Source organism: Stegostoma tigrinum, chromosome 15 (genome assembly GCF_030684315.1).
Source record: "Stegostoma tigrinum isolate sSteTig4 chromosome 15, sSteTig4.hap1, whole genome shotgun sequence".
NCBI lineage: Eukaryota > Metazoa > Chordata > Chondrichthyes > Orectolobiformes > Stegostomatidae > Stegostoma > Stegostoma tigrinum.
In genome coordinates this window covers 19,850,496-19,877,070 of record NC_081368.1, presented here as the reverse complement: position 1 = coordinate 19,877,070, position 26,575 = coordinate 19,850,496, and the positions used below count along the sequence as shown (strand labels likewise).

At 42.8% G+C, this 26,575-nt stretch overlaps 1 protein-coding gene across 4 annotated transcripts in view; it reads left to right on the top strand.

Moving 5' to 3' along the window:
• The window catches only part of col4a6 (collagen, type IV, alpha 6), a 393,865-nt gene that overhangs the window by 360,062 nt on the left and 7,228 nt on the right, over positions 1-26,575 (top strand). For all 4 annotated transcript variants that reach the window (XM_059651363.1, XM_048544120.2, XM_059651362.1 and 1 more), the window contains 8 exons: positions 1,507-1,632; positions 4,256-4,372; positions 11,480-11,641; positions 13,200-13,298; positions 14,622-14,768; positions 17,221-17,337; positions 23,113-23,304; positions 24,515-24,801. In XM_059651363.1, coding sequence (XP_059507346.1) covers positions 1,507-1,632; positions 4,256-4,372; positions 11,480-11,641; positions 13,200-13,298; positions 14,622-14,768; positions 17,221-17,337; positions 23,113-23,304; positions 24,515-24,801 — 1,247 coding nt within the window. The remainder of the gene's footprint in view (positions 1-1,506; positions 1,633-4,255; positions 4,373-11,479; positions 11,642-13,199; positions 13,299-14,621; positions 14,769-17,220; positions 17,338-23,112; positions 23,305-24,514; positions 24,802-26,575) is intronic.

The window sequence follows — 26,575 nt, the reverse complement described above, 5'->3', positions numbered from 1 at the left end:
CCATTATCACTGATACAGTTTCCACAACATTATTGGGCATTATAGAGTAATAGAGTAATAGAGCTGTACAGCATGGAAACAGACCCGTTGGCCCAACTTGTCCATATATCCTACATTAATCTAGTTCCATTTGCCAGCATTTGGCTCATTTCCTTCTAAATCTTTCCTATTAATATACCCATTCAGATCCCTTTTAACTCTTGTAATTTCATCAGCCTCCACTACTTCCTCTGGCATCTCATTCCATACATGCACCACTCTCTGCATGAAAAAATTGCCCTTAGGTCGCTTTTAAATCTTTCCCCTCTCACCTTAAATCTATGCCCTCTAGTTTTGGACTCCACCATACTGGGGAAAAGACCTTGCCTACTTACCCTGTCTATGATCCTCATGATTTTATAAATCTCTATAAGGTCACCCCTCAGCCTCCCGTGCTCCAGGGAAAACAGCTCCATCCTATTCAGCCTGTCCGTATACCTGAAACCGTACAACCCTGGCAATGTCCTCGTAAATCTTTTCTAAACCCTTTCATGTTTCATAACATCCTTCTTACAGCAGGGAGACTAGAATTGTGTGCAGCATTCCAAAAGTGTCACACTGTCACCCCTCAGGATCTTATGTATTTCAATAAGATCACCTTTGAATTTCTAAACTCCATTAACTACAGGTCTAACTTGTCAAATCTTTCCTTCTAAGATAACCTCTTCATTCTAGGAACTAGAATATTGTTTCTATGCTGAACTACTTTTATTGCATTTATATGCTTTATTGAGTGAGGAGACCAAAACTGTGAGGAGTACTCCAATATGGCCTCACCAAAGCCCTGTAGAAGTACAGCAAAACCTACCATTGTAATAAATAACAATATTCCATTTGCCACCCTAATCATTTGCTGTATCTTTTTTTTTGTAGAATATGGATAGCCCCAGTTAGGCCTATCCCTAATTGCCCTGGAGAAGGTGGTGGCCATCTGCCTTTTTGAACCACTTCAATTCTTGTAGCTTAGGGACACCCACAAATCTGTTAGGAAGGAAGTTCCAAGGTTCGACACAGACACCATGAAGTAGCAGTTATCTATTTCCCAGTCTCTTTGCAAGCTTCTTATTTCTCATTCGTGTACCGGGCACCCAGATCCCTCTGTACTGCAAAGTTCTGCAATCTTTGTCCATTTAAATAATATACTCCTTTCTCATTGCTCCAACCAAAGTGGATCCATGCACATTTTCCACATTACACCATCATTACTGTTGCAAATTCGGTCCAAAACGCTTTACAGATTCTATTTAGGAGACCATAAATAAAGCGTGAATAGGTTGTAAATGGAGCAGGGAATTCTTTCTGCTTTAATTCCACTGTAACGTTTGTCAATTTCTCCAAGGGCTGCTCCCTTGAGTTTCCACCACCCAATAGCTTTTGATGTGGCAGTGATGCAAGGGTCACTTTGAGGATATTCCCAGAAATTGTCCCGATAGCAAATGAATATTTATCTTCTGATGCTCTGTTTAGGTGCTGCTTTGGCGGCAGTGCCAGGGCCTCCTGGTTTTCCTGGGTTAAAAGGTGAATACGGTGCACCAGGCATTGGTGTCGGGGCACCAGGATATCCTGGACAAAAGGGACCTCGAGGAGATCCAGGTAATTTAGAAAAAATAGACTGTTACTTATTCACTACTATTTTACAGGATGTTGTGCTGGCAGGCCTGGTGACAAACTTGGTAATTTTCTTTCTGACAATAGTGATAACTGCATCATTGCAAGGAATTTGTACCTCAGTATTTTTACTGCAGTGTTTCACTGTGTATCAGAAGGCATGATGTTTCTTGTGGAATTTGTTTGCATGTTACATTTGTGAAAAAATATCCCGTTGTATGGAGACTCATTGGGTTGAATCTTGACAGGCAGTGGGAAAATGGGGGTTCTCGAGTTTTGGTCAGGGAATACAAATGTTCAGATTTCTCCATGTACTTTGCAAGTTTGAGTTGAGCTCACAGCTTTTTTTTTGACAAGTTCTCCACTTGTCTACATTAGCCTAAACACACCCAGCTTCCCTCTGAGCAGAGAGCACTCCACGTGAGGCTACAGTTGCATTTACATCACTCGGTGCTGCTCGTGGGAGACGTGCTTCTGATAACCCATTGATGAAAGAAATATAAAAATCGGCCTTCACTTGAAATTGATTTATTCGTGGACTGAAACATTACAGTCATTTATCTCCTGACTCTGTTTTAATTCTGAGTCAGTAAATGTCTCTCTTATCTGTGCTGAAGTAACCAACCAATCGAGTAACCATCCACGCTTTCATTTATACGTATTTATTGACCATCACATGTGTCAACTGAGTTTATGACAGTAAGATTAGGGTATGGGCAATTGTGTAGGGAGGTGCTCACAATCATCTCATCCGAACTCAACCCACACTTCTTTGGTGCTTACGATTCCACCCAATGAATTTAATATTGCAATATCTACAATTCTATCATAAATTGTGTCAATGTCTGCTCCGTTGTTACCTGTGGCCAGCCAGTAATTAAAATCTATCAAAGGAGATATAGGTATTTTGCTCCCAGGACAGGCAATGAGAAAAGTGAACCAGTGTTATTGTTGCTGATTTTTATTCATTGACTCCTCGTGCTAAATAAGGACATGAGTGAGAAAGGAATAGAAAGTTGTGCAGATCTATTGAGATGAGGTAGGGATATAGAGCGTAAATACTAACGTAGATGAGTTGGGCTGAAGCCCTCCTGCTGCTGTACTATGATTGCAATGTAATTCTGTGAAAGGGCAGTGGGTAAGGGTAAGTGATTATATCTATATTTCACTGTCCAAGAGGCCAAATGTGGCACACGTGGACATGTTATTGTAGAAACTGCTCATTCACGCTCTGGTATAAACAGTGTGTCATGGGTAGAACAAAGACATAAAGAGGAGATGGTCATTTTTACCCCTGGCTTTTTACCCCTTGAACTTTAAGTTATCACTATCATTTATATCCAAAGGTCCTAAACTACAAAATTACTTGTTGACTGAGTGACATTTACATCTTATTGCTGCTGTACATGGATGAAATATGTCACAGCTACGCTATATATTATAGCATAGTATATTTTGGCCATTGACCATTAAAGTGAAATTCATATGCTGGTAGTATAGCTAGTTGGTGCAAAAATTAGTGCTATGTAGTGGTTAAAATTCTCTAATCTTAAAGGATAGTCCAAGGTAGAGAAATCCCTCCCAAGTAGGAATAGAAAATTATAATTCAGGAACTGGGTAAATATGGCAATAAGTTTAATTTGGTTCTCATAGACAGAAGCTTATGTGACCAAATTGGCTTCCGATTTCACACCCTACCTATTCTTCTGTTCACTCACAGGATGTTGGTGATGTTGGCTAGGCCAGCATTTATGGCCTATCTTTATTTGCTCTTGAGAAAGTGGTGGTGAGCAATTTGTGTTGCTATTGTATTTCCTGCCAGCCAGGCATATTAATATTGCCTCAATGTACCACTCGGGTTTAAGGCGTGTTTCTCCAGAACTGAAAGTGGAGGACATGCCTATCTTGTGTTCCATGTTGAACTTTTTAGGACCAGGCAATGAATCCTTCAGGAACACTCAATTACGCTTCCACATCAAAACTATAGTAGCCCCAACACAGTATGTTGGGCACCTGGAGGAAAGGTTGAGCAGAATTTCAATGCCATCCCACACATTCTACCTCTTTGAGCGCTGGTCAGAGTACAAAGGTGGCAGATACAATTACTGCACATTATTGCCACCAGTGGAACTCCCTGTGGCCATTTATTTCAGACAGAGACTCAGCAATATTAAGTCCCTTCCTATTTCTGTACTTACTTGCTCAGATTACGCCAGCTGAACACAAAGAAAATGTAGGGCCATTAAGTTAAGTGAAGTGCTGAAGAACAAGATGTTTAGCGAATGCCCATGAAGAGGGTAGTGTGTGATGCAGGGAGAGATGAGGAGAGAAGCTGATTTCAATGGACACAATCATAGTTCTGAAAAAGAATCAAAACAGACTTGAAATGTTAACTCTCTCCACAGATGTAGCCAGGCACGCTGACTTTCTGTTTGTTTCAGATTTCCAGCAGCTGCCGTAGTTTGCACAACCATACCTTTGTACCATTTTACAAACTGCCACTGTTTTATGTTGTTTAAGAAAAATGGTGAAAAGAGATTAAGTCGATTGTTTATAATTGTCAGTCAAATCAATTGATCTAATCCATGACTCCTTATTCCTCCATTAGGCCGTGCTGGGTCATTGGGTCCTCCAGGGAAACCAGGTGCTCCAGGAATTACCATCCCTTCAAACATTCCTGGTAAGCCAGGTGATGTTGGTCCTCCTGGATATGATGGTGAACAAGGTAAGATATTGCTCACTTCACAAAAAATTATTCACAAAGATGGTAAATCTTTCCTGTCAGTTTGCGGGTGTATGTGAAAAATCAACACAATCAGTGAGTTTGTGTTCAGCAATTATTCCAGGTGCAATTTAGTTGCTAACCTCAACCATAGACACATGAGCTATCATTTTTGCTTATTTCATATTAACAAGCTTGTGTTTATACGGCATCTTTGAAAAGATCTATAAAGAGAAAACTGATATTAAACCAAAGGACCAAAGTTTAGAGCTGTAAAGCGATTGCTTGCCGAAAGTGATAAGTTGGCTGCAGGCTCTCAAAGTGGATGAGAGACGAGAGGATGTAGAGGCAGCAAAATAATGAAGTCCAATTTCGAACAACAAAAATGACCAAATTGAACTTTGTTCAGTCCATGTTTCAGGCATCCTTGGTGGTCACCTCAAACAGGCATTCAGCCCATTATATAAGTGAGTGGCTTGGCATCTAGCTATCCCTGTTCAAAACTTGGTTGCAACAAATAAGCGTAGGCCTTCAGTGCACAGGATTAGGCAGTTATTATAACCTAAACAATGACAACTTACTAAATATTATGTGTTTGTTTTATTTTTTAATTTAAATATCTTCCTGTGGAGCCAGGAGAGATGGGTTAGGTCCCCAACTTTGCAATCATCATGATTCTGTCCTCTTACTTGCTAATGCCTGCTCCAACCACCCACATGGACATACCTTTGAGTCATTGTTTTAGATTAGATTCCCTACAGAGTGGAAATAGGCCCTTCGGCCCAACAAGTCCACACCGCCCCTTGAAGCATCCCCCCCAGACCTATCCCCCTATAACCCACACACCCCTGAACACTACGGGCAATTTAGCATGGCCAATCCACCTAACCTGCACACCTTTGGACTGTGGGAGGAAACCAGAGGAAACCCATGCAGACACGGGGAGAATGTGCAAACTCCACACAGACAGTCGCCCGAGACAGGAATCGAACCCGGGTCCTGGTGCTGTGAGGCTGCAGTGCTAACCACTGAGCCACCGTGCCGTCCATAGTTGATCGCAATGCACAGACTTTGATAACATTTACAGTTCTGCTCAGGCTCTCACTACATGACATTCTATGAGCTGTTTTGACCTGATGTCAAGCTTCCTTTGTATTGTTGGAGTAACACCTGTCCAGGTAAATGGAGAGTATTCCATCACATTCCTGACTTGTGCCTCATAGATGATGGATGGGCACAGAGGAGTCAGGAGGCCCGCAATGTCAGCTTTTGTGGTCCTGAGATGCTGCTTGGCCTGCTGTGTTCATCCAGCTCCACACTTTGTTATCTTGGATTCTCCAGCATCTGCAGTTCCCATTATCTCAGGTACTCACAGCAGGTTGCTTAGCCTTCGATATGCCATCATAGTGACAACTTTTGAATGGTTGGTTCAGTTCAGCATCTTAACTCTGTGTCTAACATTGCATTGCCTTCCTTACTATAAACTGAACCTACATGGTAACCTTAAGAGAATCCTGAACTAGAATTCCACGTCTTTGTGCTTCAGTTTCCCGAAGCCTTTCCTGTTCAGAAAATACACCTGAAGTCTTCTTACCAAAGTGCATAACCTCACATCTTTCCACATTGTGTTCCATCTGCCATCTCTCCCTTCGCCCACTCTCCTGGTCTGTCCAAGTCCTTCTGTGGCCCTCTTGCTTCCTCAACACTACCTTGTTCCTGCACCTATCTTTGTGTCATCTGCAAACTCAGTAATAATGCCCTCAGTTCCTTCGTCCAGATTATTAATGTGCAATGTAAATTGTTGTGGGCCCAACACTCACCCGTGTGGACTGGCTGCCATCCTGAGAAAAGTTCCCTGCATTCTGCCAGTCGGCCAATCCTCTCTCCATGCCAGAACCATGTCCTAACATTCAGCGTTGTCCTGTGCAGCATCTTGTCAGAGGCTTTGTGGAAATCCAGGCAGATCATGTTCACTGCTTCTCCTTTGTCTAACTTGCTTGTTTCCTCCTCAAAGAATTCTAACAGATTTGCCAACCATGATCTCCCTTGGACAAAGCTGTGATAACTCAGCCCTATTTTACCAGGCACTTCCAAGTACTACGCCATCTCATCCTTAATAAAGGAAACTAAAATCTTACCAACAACTGAGGTCAGGCTACCTGGCCTACAGTTTCCTGTTTTCTGTCTCCCTCCCTTCTTAAACAGAGGTGTTACATTGGGCATTTTCCAGGGCTTTGGGACTCTCCCTGATTCCAGTGATTCCTGAAAGATCACCACCAATGTCTCTATATTTTCCTTAGCTATTTCCTTCAGAATTCTGAGGGGTAGTCCATCTGGCCCGAGTGATTTATCTGCCTTCAGACCTTTCAGCTTCCCAGCACCTTCTCTTCAGTGATGGTCACTATACTCACCTCTGTTCCCCGACTCTCCTGAAGTCTGGCATGCTGCAGGTATCTTCTACTGTCTATGGTTAGATTTGTGCTTGTTGGAAATGATCGCTGCCTGTGCTTATACAAACATAGCTGATCTAATTTCAACCTCATCTCTACATTCCTGTATGCCCTTCGAAATCAATGATCTATGCACTTTTGCCCATGCAAATGCAAGGTTTTGCACTTTGGAAAAGAGAATACAGGCATGGACTATTTTCTAAACGGTGAGAAAATTCATGAAGCCGAAGTACAAAGGAATCTGGGAGTGCTAGTCTAGGATTCTCTAAAGGTTAACTTGCAGGTTGAGTCCGTGATTAAGAAAGCAAGTGTAATGTTGTCACTTATCTCAAGAGGGTTGGAATATAAAAGCAGCGATGTGCTTCTGAGACTTTATGAAGTGATAGTTAGGCCCCACTTAGAACACTGTGTCCAATTTTGGGACCCACAACTCAGCAAGGACATACTAGCCCTGGAGCGTGTTCAGCGGAGATTCACATGGATGATCCCTGGAATGGTAGGATTAACGTATGATGAACGGCTAAGGATCCTGGGATTGTATTCATTAGAGTTTAGAAGGTTGAGGGGAGATCTAATAGAAACTTACAAGATAATGCATGGCTTAGAAAGGGTGGACGCTGGGAGGTTGTTTCCGTTAGGCGGGGAGACTAGGACCTGTGGGCACAGCCTTAGAATTAGAGAGGGTAAATTTAGAACAGAAATGAGGAGACATTTCTTCAGCCAGAGGGTGGTGGGTCTGTGGAATTCATTGCCACAGAGCGCAGTGGAGGCCGGGACGTTAAATGTCTTCGAGGCAGAGATTGATAATTTCTTGATCTCGCAAGGAATTAAGGGCTATGGGGAGAGTGCGGGTAAGTGGAGTTGAAATGCCCATCAGCCATGATTAAATGGCGGAGTGGACTTGATGGGCTGAATGGCCTTACTTCCACTCCTATGTCTTGTGGCCTTAAAATGATAGGGGATATGATGGCCTCATGGTATTACTGTTAGCCTATTAACCTAAAGACCCAGGTAATGTTTTGGGGACCTAGGTTTAGTTACTAACATGGCAGATGGTGGAATTTAAATTCAGCAAAAATCTAGAATTAAGAGTCGACTGATAACCACGAAACCATTGCTGATTATTGGAAAAACATACCTGGTTCACCAATGTCCCTTAGGGAAAGAAATTTCTGTCCTTATCTGGCCTGGCCTCCCTGTGCATGAATAAAACAAAAAAAAAGTTGAAGATTCTTCATCCACCGCTTTGTGAGGAAGGAAATTCCAAAGGCTCACAACACTCTGAAAAAAAAGTTTCCTCATCTTTGTTTTAAATGGGTGCCCCCTTATTTTTAAGCTATGACCATTAGCTCTAGATTGTCCCATGTGGCATTCTCTTATTATGTGGCGCAAGTGTACACTGAGCATGAGCCTGGTTATTGTCCATGTCTGTCTGCATATGGACACTGTCTGCTTCAGTATTTGAGGGAGTGATGAATAATCTGCAGTCATCAAAGAACAGATAACTTCTGGCCTATTGAAGGAGGCCTAATGAACTCCTTCAACAGAGCTGAACCCAACCTTACGGCTGAGATGATTGACCTCAAATAATCACAATCATCTTCCTTTGTGCTGGGCATGTCTTCAGCCAACGGAGAGCTCGCCCCTTATTTCCTGTAATTTCCAGTTCTCTTAGGGCTCATTGATGCCACAATCTGTCGAATGCTGCCTCGATATCAAAGGCACTCTCACTTCATCACTGGAGTTCAGTCTTACAATTGGAAAGTTCTCACCATTGTCACTATCTTGTAATGAGATATATGATTCGAGATATCTTGGGTAGACTTGCTTACAGATATTAATCTAGCCAATTTATACCATGTTCTGAAAGATACTAACATGACACCTGACTGAACAGCAACAGGTTTATCACAGATGTGCTGAGCAAAATGGCCCTCAATACAGACATCTTTCCATTTGTATATATCACAATGTGAAGTAAACAGTGTGAAATAATGGATATGTATACGTAACAGTGTGAAGTAACAATTAGTCACATCATTATTTTAATGCTTATTTTCAATGTAGGCAACACTTTTCATAAATCGCATTCACCTTCAATGAGTCAATTCTCTGTAATCTCACCACCTATCTCCCTATGGAAACTGGCTGTTCTGAAATTACATGTTTACACCTCAGTGCTTTCCCTAATAGGCAAATTATTTTTGTCTTGATTTTTGAAACAAATTGATGCAAATAAAAAGGTATTGGAAAATATTTACATCATTCATATTTACATCCGAAAAGAGATTAAGTGGAAGTTAGTTTCAGCCTCCATCGTTTCTGTGAGACTGTTATGTTTATCCGCCCATCTATTTTCATACCACCTATTCACTTTTTCTTGAGATTGCTGGCCATATCATGGTGATGTGATTGTGAAAAGGATTGAATTTCCTTTTTAATTCTCCCACTATAATGCTGTACTTGCAGCAGGACTTCATCTGAAACCCTGTTTGCAGGGGTAAAAGCTTGAGGTGGTAGAGCACAATAAAGAAATCAAAGGAAATCCATCCAAATTAACATTAGTTCACCGAGCAGTGATCCAGGCACTTGAGATTTCAAATAAACCTGTTGGGCTACAACCTGGTGACGTGTGACTTCTGACTTTGTTCACCCCAGTCCAACCCTGGCACCTCCACATCATAACATTAGCTCGCTGAAAATATTGCAGGGAGACTTTCCTCCAGTAGATGGCAGTCTATCCCTTGCTGTTCAATAACATTGTCATTGCTCAGTCCCCATAATGAATGACCTCGGGGCCACCATTGGCCAGAATCTGAATGGCATCAGACATGTAAATATAACAGCCATTCAGCAGCTGAGAATTCTGGAGCAAGTAAGTCAGCTCCTGACTGTCCAAAGCCTGTTTACCTTCCACAGAATTCAAGCTTAGAGTATGATGGAATACTCCCCAATTGCCTGGATCAGTGCAGCTCCAACAGCACTCAAGAACCGTAATACCACTTAGGACAAAGCAGCCCTACTTGATAAGTATCCCACCCATCACCTTAAGCATTTACCCCCTCTACCACCAGTAACATAAGTGTGTATCATTTACAAGTTGCACTGTTTCCACTGGCCAAGCTTCCTTTGACACCTGCGTCCAAACCCAAGGATGCTACCACCTAGAAGGACAAAGGGAAATGCATAGGAATGCATCACTTGAGGATGTGATGGCCTAGTAGCATTATTGCTTGATCATTACTCTAATAATCTAGGCTATAATCCATAGACCCAGGTAATGCTGTGGATACCTGGGTATGAATTCTGCCATGGAAGATGGTGGAATTTAAATTCCAGAACACAAATCTGGAATTGAGAGTCTAATGATGATCATGAAACTGTTGTTGATGATTGTAAAAACCCATCTGGTTCAGTAATGTCCTTTAGGCAATGTAACTGTCCTTACCTGGTCTGGCCTACGTTTGGCCCACAGCACTCTTAACTGTCCTCTGGGCAGTAAGGGATGGGCATAAAGACTGGCCTGGCCAACAATGTCCTCATCCCATGAATGATTTTTTTAATGAAGGTCATCTCCAAGTTACACATCATTCTGGCTTGGAACTATATTGTTGCTCCTTCATTGTGGTTGGGTCATAATCCTGACATTCCCTTCCTAATTGCACTGGATGTCTCCTTACACCACATGGGCTTCAACAGTTTAGGAAGGCAACTTACCACCATCTTCTCAAGGCCAATTACACATAGCAATAGCTGTTGACCTTACCAATCCAGCTCATGTCGGACAAAGGAGGCATGATACTTCATTTTACTTCTTCCCTTGTCCCTCCACTCCCAATAATCCCGGACCTTCTTGCCCATCAAGACTCAGCTGAGCATTGAATAACTTCAATGGCCAAATTGCTGCTGTTTTTTCTATTCTGCAGACGTCTGAGAGAGGAAAAGATCTCCTCAACTCTAACTTGAATATGTGAATATGTGACCTCTCATTCTTAAACTGTTGGCCTTGGTTCTAGTTTCTCCAACAATGGGCAAACATCCTGTCAGAACCCACCTTGTCAACTCTCCCAGGATCTTATGTGTTTCAGTTAGATGTGCCACACTTGTTTGACTTAAATTGACATCATTATCCAGGGGCTTGGTGATAATGATGGTGACTTTGTCTTGGAGTATTACATGAGAAAATGTGCCGCAGCCTTTATCCTAACCTGCATCAAATCTTGGTCAACCATTACCCTTAGGCCCTAATACCTTCAATTTAAAATAATCACCTCCATGTTTGCATGTGTTTTGGTGCTCTCCCTCCAATATTTTTTCACTTCTGCAATCTTGTGAAACCACTGCATGGATCCAGTTCCAGCCTCTTCTGTTTTCCCCACATCCTTCACCTCACTGTTGACAATTGTGTTTTCAGCTGCCTTGGACCCAAGATCTGGATCTTGCTGCCTAACCTTTACCCTTCTTTTCTGCTTTTATCTCTCGGGAGATTGAGTTAGTTGGTGCCTCTTACAATTTGGAAATACATATCATTGGTTCAGGTAGCATTGTTTCAAAAAGCTGGTTATGAGATCCATTGCTTATCCTGAATGGTTTGTTGAACAATTACTGAAAAATTTGAATCATTCATGTTGATGCTGACTTATTTTCATACACTTTGCAGGTCCTCCAGGTCCACTTGGTCCTCCTGGGCCACCAGGCTTGGGTTTTGAAAGAGGAGATCCTGGTGATCCTGGTTTTTCCGGTATCCCTGGGTCACAAGGTGCAAGGGGGAACGTTGGGTCTCCTGGACTGCCAGGAGTTCCTGGTCGTCCTGGATTGAAAGGTGACTTTTATCCACCTTAATTAAACATTGCATGAGTTACAACAAAGGGTTCAGTGTCCATTGAAAAATAAATATATATATGACACTATCTCGGCCCACCTTCTGTACCTCCCTGATCAGTGTCTGTAATGCTTCACAATCCCTTGAATTGTTTCTCTCTGATAGAGAGAGAGTGACGGCAGTACTACATGAGGGACTCAGACGCAGCATTCTTGATTTGTGTTTTAGTCATGATGTAGATTAGGAGAAAGGATAGTTTGTTCTAAAAATGGCCCCTTCATTCATTTGTCAACTTCCTCCTTTAATCTCCTATTTTCAATTTCATACGTTGCCAAATTTATGTAACATGCAGCTCTTACTTGTCTCAAGTGAGCACTTATCGTTTTTATATTTGTAATGGATATTTTCTAATTGTGAGTTCTTTGCATTTGAATGTTAATTTGATATGCTGCAAACTATATTCTCCAGAGAAACTCCCTAATGGTACATTCGGCAAAAATATTGCCTGATGTAGAAATAAGCTGAGTACCTCCAAAGGTTGATTTCCACGTCCAATGGTGTTAGGTGGGCAGCAGTGGACTGTACCATTTGATCGTGACTCCATTCGAAAGGGCTTGAAAATGTCAGTAAATGATCCTTTTTGTTTTGATTGCTGTCACGTGACCTGCCCAGTACTGTCAACATATAGATATTACGATGTGATGACTTGAGATGTTCTCATCATTGAATAGCTTGTTGACAACCAATACCTGTGGGTGGTGACCAGATCAGTAGAGTGTTGGAAGTCATAGTTAGAGTGGAATCATTCTGAACTATAAAACTTCTGCCTAATGTCACTCCTGAACCCTGACATTAAGGTTATTCCCTCTTATTCCTGAGTTTCCCAGCAAAGAAAATTGTTTCTCGTTGTCTGCCCTTTCAGTCCATTAATCATCTTAAGTGCTTCAGATGATCACTCCTTAACTTCTGTGCTCAAAACAACAGGAGCCAGTCTCCTAGTTGTCTGGGTTGGAGATCTGCAGATATGAAAATAGATTGGACAGGCTAAAGAGGGAGGAGGATTTCCACTGAGGTCTTTCAGAGGGAGGACAGACTACAGTTGTTTTCCTTACAGCTAAGCAGACTGAGAGGGTAGACAAAGCATAGGAAGGGAAGACAGGGAATGACTGTTACCCCTGATGGAGGGGGCAGGAGCTTTAGAGGGAATGCGGGAAAATGTGTTTTCAGCCAGAGGGTGGTGGGAATCTGAATTCACTGTCTGTAAGGGTGGTAGAGGCAGAAACACACATAACATTTAAGAATTATTGAGATGTACACTTATCAGGTAAGTGTACCTTGCTACATTACTTGTTTAGGCACACTGTGAAGAGAAGACCAAGGCTACAATATGATCAAGTGGTGTGGAAAGGATGGAAGGGTACCCTTTATTTTGATGAAGCTTTACAACAATAGTAATATTTTGAAATTCTTTATTAGGGTGATGTGGATGGCTAATAAGTTGGGTGTTGGCTGGCAATGATAAACAAAGTAATAATGAATAATAAAATTCTGTGTTTAGGTGAAAGGCCAGAACCAGGCAGAATGGGATTTCCAGGAACAGATGGCCCTCCTGGTGATCCAGGATACCCAGGGCCCAAGGGGGATCTTGGTGCTCCAGGTAAGAGATGACATTATTTCAGTGACTTATATGGAGAGCTTTCTCTGTGGGAATCTGATATTTATGGCAAACCCCTTTCAATTAATAATGTATAATCCTGAGAGATTGGCAATTTGGTCAAGTACCATAACATAATTTCTTCAAATTGGGAACTTTACACAGTCAGAAGGCACACAACACCAGGTTATAGTCCAACAGGTTCGTTTGAATTCACAAGCTTTTTGAACCCTGCTCCTTCATCACCCATTGAGGAGACAGTGCAAAGAATCAGAGGTGAGGGCAAAGTAGAGTGAGGGGAAGGAATCTAAATGAAAATGGAATTGGGGCCCTCATGCTTCCCAGCTACAGAACTGGCTGGGAAGCAGCTGCCTTGTCAAATGAAGGCGGGAAGTTAATTAAAGGCCGTTAATTAAGAGCCATTTTCATGACGTGTCTACATTTTGCCACAGCCCCGTCAACCCCCATGACAAAGCCACCAGAACAGGAGCTTGACAACAGGAAAAGCAGGCTCCGATGTCCCAGAGAGGTTTCTTTCCAACCTCAAACCACCTGCAGGTGGCGCCAAAGTCTGTCTCAGCTCCTCCTGTCTCTCCCGCTGATTGAAGCTTCACACCTCTGATTGGCCCAGCACCATCTTGAGTCCAACTATTGCCCTGAATTGGGGGGCCTGGGAGCTACCGCGGGTAGAATGGCTGAGCCGATCCCACTGTCAGCAAGTTCAGGGCTGGGACCCCCTTTGCCTCAGATGTTGGGGCCCTGAAACCTAGATTAAAACTCAGCCAAAAGATTTGAGGGATTGCCTAAAGTGGCTCCAGGTTCCAACGGAGTTTAGAAGAGTAACAGATGATTCGACTGAAATGTATTGAACACTCAGGGGGTTTGACGGACTGCGAGTTGAGAGACTATGTCATTCCCCCCACTCAGCTAAACATTGTAGAGCTACAGGCCCAACGCTCTAAATAAAGGGTCAGCCATTTAGTCGTAAGGTGGGGAGAAAGCTCTTCTGTCAGAGAGTTACAAATATTTTGAATTTTCTACTTCAAAGAGCTGTGGGCATATGTTCCAGACCTGTATTGATAGATTCTTGGATACAGTGCAAATCAAAGGATTTGAGGAAAGGGTGGGAAACTAGACTTAGCATAACGGTTCAGGCATGATCTTATTGACTGGCAGAGCAGGTTTGCGGCGTTATATATGACCTATCCTTCTCATTTCTCATGATCTGACTGTGTTCTGCTTTTAAAACATTCCTTTTCAACTGATATACAGCTGTTCTCTTTCTTTACACGGTAAATAATCAATGAATTACCATCTTCTGTGCAGGTTTTCCGGGACAAAAAGGCTTAATGGGACCAGTATCAGAAGTTATACCAACACCGCCAATCCCAGGTCCCTCAGGTCTCCATGGGTCTGAGGGGATACCTGGTCTCCTGGGGAACCCAGGCAACCCTGGTTATGTGGGATTTCCAGGTAAGCTTGACTGATGTCAGATTGCATGTTTTCAATGTCACTGCATTAGTTCTATTTCACAGTCAATCAAATTGTTTTCGATTTTAAAAAAAAGGCTCAGGGTTACAGTACAAAAGACACTTGAGTCAACAACATGAAAATTGTAAAGAAAATGAAATAATTGCAGATGTTGTGGTGAAGTTCCCTGCCTCGGTTTGAACTTTTAAAAACCCTTTTTGAGCGTATGAGGTAGGGAGGCTGAGTGAAGTAAGGTTTGCCTTCGGAGTAAGGGTGGATCACCTGTCTGGTCAGGAATCTACTAATGAGTTGAAAATTGGGCAGTTTCTGTACTGAGCAAGCTTCCCTCTGCTACAGCTCTGCCCAGAAAAGAGAAATTTGCCCCAGATTCTAACAAAAGACAAAATATGAGGCGTGGTGAAAATATGAGGAGAAGAATTTTTTTAGGACTGCATGCTTGGAGCACAGGACCATATTAATGTGACAATAATGTCCGAGAATAGGTACAGAGCATTTTTCACAGCTTCCCAACTTGCAGATGTGAAAACATTACTGTTTCTATAGTGAGCCATTAAAAACTGCATTTAAAACAAAATTGCCAATTAGTGGCTATTTTAGACATTTATAATCCTCTCCCTTTCATATTGTATTTTTTGCTCCTGGAAATCTGAAAGGAAGTTAGGATTTTTTTTCCCCCATAATCCTTCCCAGGTTCCGTAGGAACAAGCTTGATGCAGGGCAGAACTGACTCAACCCATTCCTAATTCTGGGAGAACAACACAGAAATGGGTTAATACCTTTAGAGGCCTGGCAGTACTGGACAACCAACCCATATAATGAAGTGATTATTTATTAGAATAGAAACAGGCCATTCAGCCCAACAGGTCCACACTGCCCCTCTGAAGAGCATCCCACCCCACTCCCCTACCTCTACATTTCCCTTGTCTAACCCACCTAACCTAAACATCCCTGGGCACCATGGGCAACTTAGCATGGCCAATCCACCTACCCTGCACATCTTTGGACTGTGGGAGGAAACCAGAGCACCTAGAGCAAACCAATGCAGAGAATGTGCAAACTCCACACAGACAGTTGCCTGAGGCTGGAATTGAACCTGGGTCCCTGGTGCTGTGAGGCAGCAGTGTTAACCACTGGGCCACTGTGTTGCCATATTATTTGGGGATGGATTAAGTTCTGTCCAGAACCACACCCCCACCCCGAATTATTAGTTCCAACAAGTGCCTGACAGAAGCTGTCCAGGGAGGAAGTGATCCAGTGGTATTATCACTGGGCAGTTAATTCAGACTTGGGTTCAAATCCTGCTGCAGCTGATGGTGTAACTTGAATTCAAATCAAAGGAAAAAAATCTAGGATTAAGAGTCTAATGATAACGGTGAAACCATGGTTGGTTGTCAGGAAAATCCCACCCGGATTACTGGTGCCCTTTAGGGAAGAAAACTGCTATCGTTGCATGGTTTGGCCTTCTTGTGTCTCTGCACCCACAGCAATGTGGTTGACTGTTAATTGCCATCTGGGCATTTAGGGATGGGCAATAAATGTTGGCCTCGCTGGTGACACCCTCATCTGTGAATGAATGAAATAAAATCAGGTGATCTTAGCTGTCACAAAATTTCCAACCAAACCCTGCCAGAACTGGAGTGTCAGTGTGGTTGCCAACACTCCTGTTGTCGAAGGGTTTTCCTTCCCTATGGCTCTGGCTGATTTTTAACAAAATGGAAATGCAGTCTCTCAGAGGTGCCACAAGGTAGATATGTTTCCCCCTCTGCCAGTGGGCCTGCGGTCTCTGACGCCCTCCGCCCATCATCATTGTTAGTTGGTAAATCCAGAAACGGTCTCTTAATTTTTCCATCTTTGGGGAGATCGCACACCTTGACAGTCAGAGCAAAGTTACAAGCCGAATCTGGCCCTGGCTCACGACTTTAGGGCAACATTTTCCTCAACTCCCCCATGTTAATGAAGGCACCTGCCAGAATTTGTTCTCACTTGTTGGAACAGTATAAAGGGGATAACAATTTACCCCATTCTCTGGCCATTATGTTGTGGATACGTGAGGATTCATCTGGCAGAATGTAAATGTTCTAAACATATAAATAACTTGAGGTGAATTATTCTATTCTGTTTTCCCTCATTAGCACAGAAGAGCATTGTTGCTCAAACAACACCTTTGTCCGGTTCCTCTCCTAAGTAGTTATTGTGCAAACCAGGTCTTTGAACACTGGTGTGATTATCTTCCAGTTGTGATTTGCATTGTTGTGTAGCCATAAGTGTGTCTGAGTGCAGTGCCACAACAGGACACCTCAAAGTAGCTCTACTTTGATACCAGCTTGAGACTATCGTTTGCTGCTGCATTCAGCCTCCCTGTGAAAACTGCGAGCGCCCACATTGTTGGAGTTAGATCGATGATAAATATTCCCTGTCTTTGTTATTAATTTAGGTGTCAAAGGTCAGCCTGGAAAACCAGGGAGAGTGGGACCAAATGGTTTACCTGGCCCTCCAGGTCTGATAGGAGACCCAGGCTTGAAGGGATATCCTGGACCACCTGGATTAGAAGGTAAGCCAAATATGGAAACAATTTAAAGCTAGCTATCTGTAAACTCAACAGAGTGGCACTATTGTAACTCTTGGAATATCTTCATCAAGTTTGAAGAGATAAGGATGCAGAATTACACTTTTAGGAAATGTTTTTCATGTTGTTGTCAATATAGAACAGATATTCTATTCATTTTGAGATTGCTTTGTACACTAGCTGCCTGAACATCAGTGCAACTTGTGGAAAATGATCAAGCTCTTCATTATGCTATTATGTTTAAATATTATTTCTATAACGTTTGACAATCTGTCACATGAAGGGGGATTAGGACTAGCTTGATCCTGTTGAGAGCTTCGAGCTAGTGAGAGGCTCCTGACTGCTGGTTATACTACCAGAATTGCCAAAGGATCCAATCAGATGGACAATGGTGGAAGAGAAATTATGGGATGGGGGCTGTGAGCAAGCGAGAAGGGTGAGCCCTGAGGGCAAGGACAGCTTTCATGTCCCGTCCCCAAAATATGGATCCCCCCAATCCCGAAGAAGCTCATAAGTAACCCTGTCAAAGTTTACTTGTGTAGCCTCCATTATGGTGAGCTGCCCACCCAGCACTGAGTAAAAATCAATTGCCTACTTCAGGGCTTTAACTGGTGACAGGGTAATAAAGTTGTCCACAGGAGAGTTAGTAAGGTGATGGGCTTCCTACCTGCCATCTTTCTGCCAGGTGAACCACGTGTCCCTGTACTATTCACCTCTGCCTGCAAACCCACCATGAGGCAGAACATTGAAACTCATCTATGTCTTCAGCTCCCTGGTCCTCAACTCTAGAACTCTCTTCCTAAAGCTCTGCGGTGTCTCCAGCATTAAAATGCTTCTCAAAAACCATCCTTTTTTTAATCATTTGATTGATAATACTAATACCTCTTTCTCTAACGCCTTGAGAGATTTTCCCTGTCTGCAGTTATCCAGCTGAAGCCTAAACAGTATTTTTTATAAAGGTTTGGCACATTTCCCTTGCATTGGTAAATGATTTGGCTTTACTTATAAAGCCGAGAAATCTGTCTACTTCTTTATAGCCTTATCTACTTGCCCTAGCCATGCATAAATTCCTCCACTGACATTTCACTGTACTATTTTAGTTTATACTGCTCCTTGTAAGTCTACCTTTCGAAATACACCACTTCTCACTTCTCCATGCTAAATTAAATCCTTCGTCTATTCTTCTTTGTCCAATGCGATGTGTGCCTTGCTGAACTGGGCCAGCATTTAATTCCCTTCCTTAGTTACCCATGAGATACTGGTGGTAGGTCATTTTCTTGAAGTGCTGCTGTCGATTTTGTGTAGGTACAACACCCACAGTGTTGTTGAGAATGGAGTTCCAGAGTTTTGGCTTGGTGATAGTGAAGTAATGGCCATATATTTCTAAGTCAGCATGGTGTACAGTTGAAGGGGAGATTGCAGGTGGTACATCTCCCATGTATATGGAAAAGGTTGCACAATTGGACCGTGCTGTTGAAAGACTCTTAGTGAGTCGCTGCAGTGTGTTTTGTAGAAACAGGAGCCACTGTGTACCTGTTATGGAGATGTCAGGCAAGTAGACTGCTTTGTTGTAAAGGCTGTCAAAGTGTTAGAGCTGCACTCATCTGAGAAATGGAGCATATTCTATCATATTCCTGCCTTGTAACTTCTAAGTAATAGACAATCTTTGGGAAAATAGGTTATTTCATTTGGAGCAGAAGAGACTTAGGGGTCACATGGCTGAGATGTATAAAATTGAGAGGCATTGGGAAAAAATATCCTTGTTGAGGTTGGTTGGCTCACCGAGCTGATTTGTTGTTCCGCGGACGTTTCGTTACCATGCTTGGTAACATCCTCAGTGCAGCGGTGGTGTGTTTTCCCGCCTGGCTTTTAAACTCTGGGGTCCGTTACAATGGATGGCCTTACTTCCGGGTTTCCTCCGTAGTGGAATGTATATGGGGTCGAGTTCAATGTCTTTATTATTAGCCTGCTTTGTGGAGTGCCAGGCTTCCAGGAATTCTTGTGCTTGTCTTTGCCCAGCCTGTGCCAGGATCTTGGTGTTGTCCCAGTCAAAGTCATAATTGTCCTTGTCCATGTGGATTGAGATGAATGAGTATTGGTTGTGTATTTTTGTAGCCAGTTAGTGTTCATGTTCTCTTGTTGTTAGTTTCCTTCCTGTTTGTCTGATGTAGTGCGTCTGGCAGTCTCTGTAGGGGATCTTGTAGATGACATTAGTCCTGTCCATGGCGGGGAGTGGGTCTTTAGTTCGGGTGAGCACTTGTCGTAGGGTTGATGTGGGTTTGTGTGCCACTCTGATGCCCAGCGGCCGTAGAAGTCTTGTGGTGAGTTCCTGATGTAGAGCAGTATGATGAGTGTGTCGTGTGAGTAGAATCATTCTGATGCTGTTCCTGTAGGCATCTCCTAACCCAGTTCTTTGGATAACCATTATCCTTGAACACTCAAAAGTGTTCTTTCCCTTGGTGGAGAGATCAATGACTAGGGATCTTAGGTTTAAGATTAGGGACAAGAGTTTAGAGGGAATGTGGGAATTTTATTTTTTCACCCATAGGATGGTGGGGATCTGGAACTCGCTGTCTTTAAGGGTAACATTTGAGAAATGGTTTGATGTGAGCTGATAGACAAAGCAAATGGACAAAACTGTGGCAGATGGAGTCCAATGTGAACAACTGTGAACTTTTCCATTTTAGACTGAAAAAAGGATAGAACAGGGTACTTTCTAGATGATATGAAGTTAAGCACAGTGGATGTCCAAAGAGAGGTCACAAATAGGTAACAAAAATAACCAAGCAAGCTAAGAGAATGCTGGCCTTTATAGTTAGAGGATTGGAGTACAAAGGCAAAGATATTACACTGCAGTTACACAAAAACCTGGTTGGCCCCCATTTTAAGTACTGTGAGCAGATCCAGGCAACACAACTTTGGAAAGATATATTGGCCTTGGAGGGAGTTCACATAGGTTTCCAAGAATGATTCCTACACTTCAGCAGTTGTTATGAGGAAAAAAAATACACAAATTAGGCCAATTTTTTCTCGAATTTAGAAGGGCAAGGAGTGATTGATCAAAGCCTTAAAGGTATTAACCGGAAAAGCCCAGATAAAGATAAATTATTCCCACTGGTTAGGGATTCTAGAATCAGGAGGTATTGTCTGAGAACTAGGATCAGACCATTCAGGAGAGATATTAGCAAGTGCTTCTATACACAAAGGATGGTAGATGTTTGGAAATTTCTGCCACAAGTGGCAATGGATGCTGGATCAGTTGTTAATTTCAAATCTGAGATTTTTTTTTGTTAAGCAAAGGTGTTAGGGTAGATGGTCAAAGACCATATTGAGTTATCAGATCAGCCATGGATAACTCAAGGGGCTGAATGGCCTACTGCTGTTCTTATGTTTCTATATGTATTTGTGATGCCAAGGCTGCGGGCCAAATACTGGCATATGAGATTAGAATAGTTAGGTGATTGTTTTGACTAGTGTAGACATGATGGGCCAAAGAGCCTTTTACTTTGCTGTAGATTTCTGTGCCTCTATCACTGTGATTTATGAATTACTTGATCATTGCCTAGCATTTCTGTAGTACAAATTTTAACTGCCAATTATCAGGTTTGTGAGGGCAGCATGAAACAGGCAGATATGCTCGAACAGGTTGATGCTTGGAAGGAGGATGTGCTAGAAATTTTGAAAAACATGAGGATAGATAAGTCCCCTGGGCCAGATGGGACATACCTTTGGTTTCTTCAGGAATCGAAGGAAGCGTTTGCTGACCCTTTGGCGATGATCTTTGCATCTTCACTGTCCACTGGATTAGTACCAGATGATTGGAGGCTGGCAAATGACATTCCCTTGTTCAAGAAAGGGAATTGGTCTAATCCTGGGAATTATAGACCAGTTGGTCTTACTTCTGTAGTGGGCAATTTATTGGAGAGGATTGTAAGAGATAGTATTTATAATTATTTGGAAAAGCACAGTTTGGTTAGAAATAGTCAGCATGGTTTTGTGAGGGGCAGGTCATACCTCACAAGCCTTATTAAATTCTTTGAAGATGTGACATAACACATGATGAAGGCAAAGCAGTGGATGTGGTCTATATGGATTTTGGCAAGGCATTTGATAAGGTCCCCCATGGTAGGCTCATTTAGAAAGTAAAGAGGCATGAGATACAGGGAAAGTTGGCTGTCTGGATATAAAACTGGCCATCCAATAGAAGGCAGAGGGTAGTATTAGATAGAAATTTTTCAGCCTGGAGCTTGGTGACCAGTGGTGATCTGCAGGGATCTGCTCTGGCACCTCTGCTCTTTGTGTTCTTTGTCAATGATTTGGATGAGGAAGCAGAAGGGCTAGTAAGTTCACCGATGACACGAAGGTTGGTGGAGTTGTGGACAGCATGGAGGGCTGTTGTAGGTTGTTGCAGGACATTGACAGGATGCAGAGCTGGGCAAAGATGTGGCAGATGCAATTCAACCCAGAAAAGTGTGAAGTGATTCATTTTGGAAGGTCGAATTTGAATGCAGAATACATAGTTAATGACTGGATTCTTGGCACTGTGGAGGAACAGAGGGATCTTGGGGTCTACTTCCATAGATGCCTCAATGTTGCTACCCAAGTTGGTCGGGTTGTAAAAAAGGTGTATAGTGTGTTGGCCTTCATTGGCAGGGGAATTGAGTTTAAGAGCAGCAAAGTTATGCTGCAGCTCTATAAAACTCTGGTTAGACCAAGCTTGGAATACTATGTTCAGTTCTGGTCACCTCATTATAGGAAGGATGTGGAATCTTTAGATAGGGTGCAGAACAGATTTACCAGGATGCTGCCCGGTCTGGAGAGCAGGTCTTACTTGGAAAGGTTGAGGGAGCTTGGGCTTTTTTCATTAGAGCGAAGAAGGATGAGAGCTGACTTGATAGAGGTGTACTAGATGATGAGAGGCATGGATAGATTGGATAGCCAGAGACTTTTTCCCAGGGCAAAAATGACTATTATGAGGGGGCATAATTTTAAGGTGATTGGAGGAAGGTATAGGGGAGATGTCAGAGGTAGGCTCTTTACACAGAGAGTGGTGGGCATGTGGAATGTGCTGCCAGCTGTGGTAGTGGAGTTAGGTACTTTAGACACTTTTTAAAGCAATTCTTGGATAGGCACATGGATGACAGTATAATGTCGGGTATGCAGGGTAGTTTAATCTAAGTAGGATAATAAATTGGCACAACATCGTGGGCCGAAGAGCCTGCACTGTGCTGTACTATTCTACGTTCTAAGTTCTATCTTTCTTTGTGGAGCGCTTTTCCCAATTCCCAATGACTCGAGTTTTGCTCGGCTCCTTGGTCACATGGTTGACTTTCACCTCACCCTAAAACTCAACTGTTTTATCCATGTTAGGACCAAGGATATTTTACATGTACTCGATGAAACCACAGATTAATGCCCAATAGACAGTACCTTCAACAGAGTTTAACAGATTTTCCAGTTGACACTGTGTTCTCAAGTCTCTGACATGAAATCTGAATTTTCGTCTGCCTGACTCCGAGACTGGAGCACTCCCATTGCGCTCCTGCTTGCAGACAGGATAAAACGGAAAGAAATTACTGCCATTAGTCTGGATTTGAGTTCTGACATTCGTGCGGAGTTTGCATTAACTGGAACTTACATTAACTTCAGTAACTGCCAAAATCACAGCGGTATCCACAAAATGCACACAAGACATTTGAAAAACCACAGAAGACTTCTTTCTCGCTAATTATTTCTCCTTCCCCAACCAACCCCCAACAGGTAGCCCTGGGAAGCCAGGAACAGCAGGACTTCCAGGAATGCCAGCTCGTAGTGTGAATGTTGGCTACACACTAGTAAAACACAGTCAATCCGATACAGTGCCACCCTGCCCATTGGGAATGAACAGACTGTGGGAAGGATACAGCTTACTGTTTGTGGAAGGTCAAGAAAAGAGTCATGACCAAGATTTGGGTGAGTGCACGGATACTATGCCCCAGACTACCCCATATATCCAGAGATGCTGCTAGAGTCATTATATCATTCCGGTTTTGCCTAAACAGCCTGCCAGTTTAATTAAATATCTCGCTGCACCAAACCATTTCCTCTAAGTAGATTGGGTGTCTCAGTTTTTGCACTTTTCCTTTTCATCAGCAATAAACTGGCCGTTTGAGAAGAGACCACTGGGTGAAATTTCATTCTTCTACTGGTAAACACCCACCATATTGCATCACACTGCATGCAGTGGACCTGTGCACCCCTTAACCTATTATCGTCTACAGGAGATACTTTGTCCAGTGTCTACAATTCCATTGCTGATGAATCGTTTTTAACAGTCTAGAGAGTAGTTTCCAACTCCAGCTGAACTTACTCTGGGAGATGTCATTAGGTGACATCCCACCTTCAACTGTCTCTCCCTCAGTTGCCTGCAATTGGTTGCCAAATGTACCAATCCCATGGATTTTCAATATGTCCTGTTTTGAATTTTGAGAATCTGGTAATCCTAAAAACTGTGAAAACCAGAAACACATCAATATCATGACATAAAGTATGAAACCTCAGTGAGGCACTGTGAAAAAGCTGCTTTATATGCCTCTGACATCAATATCCACATGAACCCAGTGAACTGTGGCTTTAACTCATCATATCTGAATTCTTGTAGTTTGTGGTCAAGTACCATGTATGAATCAATTCCACAGACAGAGATCTCAACAAGCATAATTTATTGCAAAAAAATTAACAGCAATAACAGGAAAAAAAACACCATTGAAAAGCAAGAATTGACCATTTGTCACTTGAACATCCTCCTCTGATTGGTCTAGTCTCTGCTGCTGTCTGGGGAAGAGAATTCCATACCGTAACAATCCTAAACAAACAGAATTCTCCTCATCTCTGTCTTAAATGGGAGATATCTAATTTCTAAACTGTGTCCCTAAATACACTACATGGAGTGGAGTTCCCCATGCCGAAGACAGTACCTTATCTGGAAGAAATAGGGCCTGAACTTACCTGATTACTGACTATGTTGTAGAAGATAATCATTTATGGCGAGGAATGAGGTTCATGTCATATACAATGGGTGGATAAATTATTGTACCAGTGATCATGTGATATATTCTTGAAACCATGTAAGAGAATGCACACTATGTAGTGTTAAAATAATCTTGTGTTTGCCCTTCTGCAGGAATGGCTGGCTCATGCTTGCCTCGATTCACCACTATGCCTTTCCTCTACTGTAATGTGGATGAGGTGTGCCACTACGCAAACAGGAACGACAAGTCTTATTGGCTTTCTACAACTGCCCCAATCCCTATGATGCCCGTCTCCAACCAGCAGATCCAACGCTACATCAGTCGCTGCTCAGTCTGTGAGGTGCCATCACAGGCTATTGCCGTGCACAGCCAGGACATAACCATTCCACAGTGTCCTGAAGGCTGGCGGAGTCTGTGGATCGGTTACTCTTTCCTCATGGTTAGTGCTAATTTCTTTTGGCGGTGATTGTTCTTGCCAGTGGCACTTCACTCGTGTTAAACAAGGTGCTGGAGGAATAGAGGGTTTGAGTCAGCAACAGCAAGTAGTAGGCCAGCCCAGGAGTTAGCTCCTGAGGAGGCAAGACATTCTTCCAACTCTGCTGAGGGGGCCAGAGATGAGCAAATCAGGAGCCCAGATACAAGTTATCAGCTCACATGAAATCTATCCCAGTTTCTTCCTCTTTCCCACCTATTGGGCAGATTGTGTATTGCATTATTGAAGTGTTCATTCTTCATATAGATAATGAGTGTCAGCAAGTCATTTATCTTGGATCCAGAATCAAACTCTGCCATGTTTTGTGCTCGTCTGTCTTGTATTTTACTGTTGTCCTTACACACCCACAAGGTTTGGAAGAAAGGAAGAGATGAATCAAGAAATACACATTACAGGCAACACTAAACTTTGAATTTTAAAGGGTGAAAGAGGAACTGTGGAGGTGATAAGGTTATGTTGTTTGAAAGAATGAGTTTGAATATTTAAAATCAGGAGCAGATATTGCTAAAATACCATTTGCTAGTTTACACACCAAAGATAGCTGCCTCCCTGCTTAGAAGTCACATTGGAGCTGTAGAGAACCTTGGTCATGCCACAGCTGTGTGCAGTTCTGGTCACCATACAATAGGAAGGATGTGACTGCACTGGAGAGGATGCAGAGGAGATTCACCAGGATGTTGCTTGGTTTGGAGCATTTCAGCGATGAAGAGAGATTGGACAAGTGCAGTTAACAAAAAAAAAGCCTGAAAGAACTGCAGATGCTGTAAATCAGGAACAAAAACAAAGTTGCTGGAAAAGCTTAGCAGCACCTGTGAAGGAAAAAAACAGAGTTAATGTTTTGGGTCCAGTGACCCTTCCTCAGAAGTTCAGCTTGTTTTCTTTGGGACAGACAAGATTGAGATGTATAAGATTACAAGGGGCAGAGATAGAATAGAAAACAGCTGTCCCCCTTAGTTGAGGGATTAATAACAAAGGGACATAATTTTAAAGTGAAAGGCAGGGGGTTTAGAGGTGAACGTTTTTTCACCCAGAACTTAATGAGAGTCTGGAATGTACTGCCTGGGAAGGTAGTTGAGGCAGGAAACTTCAACTTTTAAAAAGTACTCGGATGAGCACTTGAAATGTCATAGTTTTTATGGCTGTGGGCCTAATGCGGCAAAGTGGGACTAGTGTAGGTAACAGTATATTTTAAATGGTACAGACTCGATCGGTTGAAGGGCCTGTTCTGTACTGTATGATTCTTCCCTAGTGTAATGCTAAGGGTATGCTTGAGCTCGCTTGGTCAGTTCACTCCATTGTAAATGTTTTTGCTTGCCATGTCTTCAGTTAGCGTGACGTTTCATGCAGCTGTTGATCAATTGGGGGCCAACAGCTCTGCAGACTCTGTGCTGCCAATGAGAAGTGGTGGCCAATACTAGTACTGCACCCAAGGTCAACGGTGGGCCTGGACCTCCAGGATCTCCAGGCAGGCCCCAAGAAGGGTCCTGTGCAGGACAAGTAAAGGAGGCAGGGTTTTGGGACATGTTAGACAGGGATGGGTGGCCGGGGGGTTGCTGAGCGCGGAAAAGCATAACCAACGGGCACTGTCGGCTTTCAGTTAGCACCAAGACAGAAAGGAGGCAACCCATTTCACTGGGCAGCAGTTTGTAGGGACAAACCTGCTGTCTCCGCATTGGACACGCGCCTGCCTGTTAAATCTAAACAACACTGGGATGAAACC